This window comes from Chenopodium album, chromosome 6 (assembly GCF_948465745.1).
Source record: "Chenopodium album chromosome 6, dcCheAlbu1.1, whole genome shotgun sequence".
In the NCBI taxonomy this organism is placed as follows: Eukaryota; Viridiplantae; Streptophyta; class Magnoliopsida; order Caryophyllales; family Amaranthaceae; genus Chenopodium; species Chenopodium album.
This window is the reverse complement of record NC_137839.1, coordinates 67,035,331-67,041,319: the sequence shown is the minus strand read 5'-3', so window position 1 is coordinate 67,041,319 and position 5,989 is coordinate 67,035,331. Positions and strand designations below refer to the sequence as shown.

Sequence of the window (5,989 nt, the reverse complement as noted above, 5' to 3'; positions counted from 1 at the left end):
AACAAGCAAACTCCAAGTGTCCCAAATAAGAGTGCAAAATGGCCTTAATACTTGAAGCCACCTAAACAATACCATCACACTACTCACACCATCTTCTTCTACAATCTACATGCACTACCACACGTGTTCACACCCTTAACAATCTTCCCCCTTAATTAATAATAAACTAAAAACCAAATTCACCCTTTTAAAAGTCCTTCACCTCTTCAACAAAAACGCTCAAGATCAAAAACCGCTAAAACAAATCCGCTAAACTTAAAAAAAAAAGCTTAAGAAATGGCTTCAACTGTGGGTAGAGAGAGCAAAACAGCTGGTCAAGGGATGACAATGAAAGAGCATGTAATTGAAAAAGGTGCTGAAATGATGCAATCCATGAAACCAATCAAACAATTTAGTCAACATGTTTGTACCTTTGCTCTTTATAGCCAAGATATGAATCGTCAAATTGAGACTCATCACTTTGTTCATCGCCTCAATGAGGATTTCTGCCAGTGTGCGGTATATGACACCGATAATCGCGATGGCCGGCTTATCGGTGTCGAGTATATTATCTCCGATCGGATTTTCGAGGCGCTTCCTATAGAGGAGCAGAAGCTTTGGCACTCTCATTTTTTTGAGGTTTTGCACTTGATCTCTTTTTCCTTTAAAAGGATTTTGCATGCATGAGCTTTGTCTTTTTTTAACAGTTTGACTTTTACGGTTGTTAGTAGAAAATATGGTCAAAGTTATTTTATTTTCTTGTTTTACTATTATGAGAACATGTTAGAGAAACAAAGAGGTGACAAATCTAGTTTTGTGCCAGATTAAATCGGGGCTTTGGGTGAATCCTCGGGTTCCGGAAGCGGTGGCTAAGCCGGAACTAGACAAGTTGGCTAAGACTTATGGGAAGTTTTGGTGTACGTGGCAAACCGATCGAGGTAATAACAACAATGTCAATTAACTCATTTAAAATCTTTGTTTTAATTTAATGCACTATGCATGTTTATGTATGATAATTTTATTATGTGGTTTAACTTTGTTTATATCTATTCAATACACTATGCATGCATATGTATTTATAAAGTTATTGCTTACTATTGTCCTAATTAGATCAAGACTATCTAGATTAGAAATTTAGAATAGATCAAAATACTTATTTTTATAAAAAGGAAAATGATATACATATGTAAGAAACTACCTTATACAGTTTTAATTTAGATATTGTAAGAAACTACCAAATAAAATTTAGATGTTGTAAGAAGCTACATTTTGCTGGATTATTGCATTTAAGAACGGTAGCAATTTACAACATTTAGTTTTTATAAGGTACTAGGTCCCGTGCCACGCACGATAATTTTCAATAATTCTAATCATAAATTATTCAAAGAAATAACAAAATTGTGTTGATTTGATATTTACATTTCATTATTTAAGCATGGAACTTCTATTACACAATCAAAAAATATATATAATCTTGTTGTAATACATAGTACATTAAGTATGTATTTTCTATATAAAAAAATAGTCCATGTTACAAATTATGTTAAGAATATTAGTTTTTTAATATTTTTGTGTAAGATTATAATTGTTAATAAGATTTTTTTAAAAGATACATCAAATCTTTTTAATGTACATAATTATTACTTTATATAGATAAGAGATTTGTTTCTTAAATAGATTTTTTTTTAAAAATAAAATAAAATTTGAGGACACACCAGGAGATGATACGTGTCATTGCTGGTGTGTCTTTTAGTATATAGTTATTGATTATTGATCGATTGATTGATTATTGATTTTCTTACAACTTTTTTTTTATAAGGTAGTTTTTCACATAATTTGAAGTATATAAGGTAATTTTTCACAAAAAATACCTATTGATAATAAAGTAACATTAATTACATTAATCTGTGTGTGATTTTGTCATGAATTTTTAATTCAATTTCATTTAAGAAAGTATATTTAATACCTATATATAGTAAGGACTAAATACATCAGTACCCTTAAAAAAGAACTTTTAATTGTTTATAAAAATTATTATGACATTTATATTTGTGAAAATCCAAAACCGGGGACCATTGAGACGAGCATAAGAAGAAGGAGAGAACTTTAATTGTTTATAAAAATCATTGTAACAAATGAAAGGTGATTGTTAATGTATAGGTGACCTCCTACCGATCGGAGTACCATCTCTAATGACCTCACCACTAGGAGCGGTTGCTGGGAATGTTAAGGCGCCTCTTTTGCAGCAAAGAGATGAAAAATACGGCATATCAAGCACCAAAATAAGTGATTCAAGGGTGGATATTACTGGCCCTGCTCTTATAAACCCCAATGCAGATTACTGGATTAAGCATGGAAAGGGTTTCGCTATCGATATCATCACTGCTGAGATGAAGAAAATCACCCCATTGCCATAGTAGTGCGAAATTAGATAGAGTATGTACATGATCGATGTACTGCAGTACTTGCTATATATGTTTGATTGGTAAGGAAAATGGTGGTATCATCCATATATAAAGATGGCTTTATAAGGTTACACTAGTACTTTGTAAGGGTAGGTTAGGTTATGCATATGATCCATGAAGAAAGATGGCGTTGTAATAATGTTACACATGGTTAATTGGTTATAAGGTTACGCATGTATGTGTTTTTGTTGATCACAAATATAATGTAAGTAGGGTTAGTTTTGCTAATGTGAATTTTGTTTTTATGAATATCTATGTAAAGAACTATATATATAGTTCTTAAATTAAGAAGTTGGTAATATTAAATCTCAGTTAAATTTGTAACCTTCATGCAAGTAGTACTCTTATAAATACTACTCTTTTAATCTGTCTTAGAATAACTTAGTTATACAATCAAAATTTACATATATGTTATTATTATATTAATAAAAAGTTAAAGTTAAATTAAAGTTAATATATGAATAGTGAAAAAAGTTTATTAACAGTCTCGTCATTCTTGTCGGCTCAGTTGTCATAGGGTGATAGATGTCGGCTCAGTTGTCATAGGGTGATAGATAGGGGTGTGTGAGTGTTGAGACCTATTGCAGCCCACTTGTGAGTGTCCCACATTGAAGAAAGAATAGAGGTGGTTTCACTTTATAAGGTAGAGGATTAACTCCTACTATTACCAATTGGTCTTAGTATGGAAGCTCCTAAACCTTGTTTGTGGACCAAACTCTCCTCCTCCTTGTTCGGTTGTCCAAGCCAATTTCATATTGTTTTGAATGAAATTTAACATGGTATCAGAGCCCAGGTTTATTGGGCCGTTCATAACAGGGTATTTGCCAAGCCACTGGTTAAGGGGCTTCTATTGGATGTTCATTCCAAAAGAGGATTTATATTGTACCTTTTGATGTGCTCTAATTCTAAGGATACTCACAAGTGAGGGGGAGTGTTGAAACCCATTGTAGCTCACCTGTGAGTGTCCCACATTGAAGAAAGAGTAGAGATAGTTCCGCTTTATAAGGCAGAGGAGTAACTACTGCTATTGCCAATTGGTTTTAGTATGAAAGCTCCTAAACCTTGTTTATGGACCAAACTCTCCTCCTCCTTATTCGGGTTGCCCAGGCCCATTTCATATTGTTTCGAATGGAATTTAACAATGAGTCACATGGGGGTCGTTGGCTAATGAAGGCCTAGCTCTTACAACCCATCTTTATAGTAATTGTATAATCATACAGATGCACGCAATTTTTTCAATTGATTGATTTTAAAATTTAACTGGAGTTTTTGATTTAATATAAAATATTTTCATGGTAAATAATTTATTTCCTCCCATTTTTTGTTTGTTTTGTGAAGCACTAGAAATTACACTTAGGCCTGTTTGATTCACCTTAATTTTGTTGAACTGAAATTATTTTTACTGAACTGAACTTATTTTTACTGAATTGAACTTAATTTTACTGAACTGAAATTATTTTTACTGAACTTAAATTAATTATACTGAACTGAAATTATTTTTACTGATTTTCTATTATAATTCTTCTTTAAGAAAACTGAATTTTACTAAACTGAACTTATTTTTACTGAACTGAAACTAATTTTACTGAACTGAAATTAATTTTACTGAACTGAACTTATTTTTACTGAACTGAAATTATTTTTACTTAATATTATTTTTTTAAGGTGAATCAAACAGGGCCTTAGGCGGAAAATATTTCTCCTTACAAGAGTAAAGAAAAACTCATTTTCCATTCTCCTAATTTTTTTTTTCCTTTCCTTTTCATCTATTATAGATATTTTCACCTTTCACTCCTATTATTAATTTTTTACATGACTCTTTGTCTAAGGAAATAAATAAAGGAAAACTAATTTGAAATGGTAGTTTTTCCTTGAAATATGTTTTTCATAAAAATGAAATGTTTTGAATAAGTCAAGCTGTTTTTTATTTTTTCATAAAAATAAAATTAAAGATACCTAAAAGCTATTCAAAAGCTATGTAATAGTATGTCTATGTTGATATCACCTTCGTTTATTTTAGTTGAATCCGTTTGACTTTTACACTATTCACACACTACACTTTGACTCGTTTTTGTGATTTATAGATACGATAAAATATGCTCAAGTGGGATCTTGTTTGAAAATCGTTTCGATGTATATTTTATAAATAGAAAAAATACACTTTAATAATCCAAACTATTGACGATTTACTTCTAATAATTATTCCGACTAAGATTTATCATTTAATAATCTTAACTATGGGGTCAATTTGCCTCCAATGGTCCCAATTACCGCCTGCTTGAAGGATAATTATTTTTTTTATATGCCACGTGTTAGCACGTGATTGGTGTAATATTTAAAAAAAGATTTAAAAATTGAAAAAAAGAAAAAAAAGGAAAAAAAAACCTAAAACCATTTCCAGCCAGCCCCATCGTAACCCTAATCTAACCCCCAGCCCATCGGAAACCGCAGCCGTCCACCTCCTTAATCCTGTGAAAACGGACGGTCGACACTACCTCTTAACCCCCTAAACAACACTGTCAATCCAACTCGACCCCCTAAACCACTCCCTCCCTTCCATTCCCCTTCGTTGGAAAACCATAATTGAAAGAAAAACCCATAAGTGTCGCTCCGATGCTCCTCCTTCCTTCTACGCCCTCGAAACCACCCAGAGGGTCGAATTTGGGGGTTGGCAAGGGAGGAGGGTTGGTTTCGTTTTTGTGGAATTTTTTTTCGAGGGAGAGTAATTAGATGGTTTGCCGGGTGAATGGGATGGGTATGGTGTTTTCAGGGGTTTGGAGCGGCCGATCGGTCATTTTTTTACGGTTAGTGGAGACAGCTGGCCATTTTCCGATGGGTTGGCCGCCGTTGGGTTATGCAGTGGTCGAATGGGAAGTGATGGTGGCCTATTAGGGTTTCCTGGTTTTTTTTTGTTTATTTTTTTTAATTATAGACCAATCACGTGCTGATACGTGTATTGGTAACTTGTTACAACAAGTCATTGACTTGGTGTTGACCGGTTGGGATCATTAAAGACAAAATGACCCCATAGTTAGGATTATTAGATAATAAACCTTAGGTGGGATTACTAAAAGTAAATCGCCCAGAGTTGAGATTATTAAAATGCATTTTTCCTAATTAATATCCACTTTTTATAATGTTACACTACTAGAAAAAGACCGTTTTTTGACGGAAATTTTTCCTTGGAAACACCCTGTTTTCCGTCGAGAAAGGGGTATTCCGTCGTCAGAAAAGGTGTTGTAGGAAAATTGACCTTTTCCGTCGAAAATTCCGTCGGAAACACTTTTCCAACGGAATTTTCGACGGAATTTATGTGTCGGAAGAGCATTTCCGGGCCGGAAAAGTCCGTCGTAAAATAGCGACGGAATATACATCCGTCGGAAAATTACGACGGAAATTCCGTCGGAAACGCCTACCAAAAATACCAAAAAAAAAGCCACACCACCACCGCCACTGCCCACCCAACCACAACCCCAAACCCAGTAGCCCCACCCTCCCACACAGTCAGACCCCACCCAACCCCCAAACCCGATCCCAAATCCCCA

At 33.8% G+C, this 5,989-nt stretch overlaps 1 protein-coding gene across 1 annotated transcript; it reads left to right on the top strand.

The window, feature by feature from the left end:
• Positions 1 to 217: 217 nt before the first annotated feature.
• Positions 218 to 2,774, top strand: LOC145635044 (oil body-associated protein 2A-like). The gene is made up of 3 exons (XM_081686339.1): positions 218 to 618; positions 803 to 917; positions 2,140 to 2,774. Exons 1-3 carry the CDS (start codon positions 277 to 279, stop codon positions 2,394 to 2,396), a joined length of 714 nt encoding a protein of 237 aa, XP_081542465.1. The 5' UTR covers positions 218 to 276; the 3' UTR covers positions 2,397 to 2,774.
• Positions 2,775 to 5,989: the final 3,215 nt, after the last annotated feature.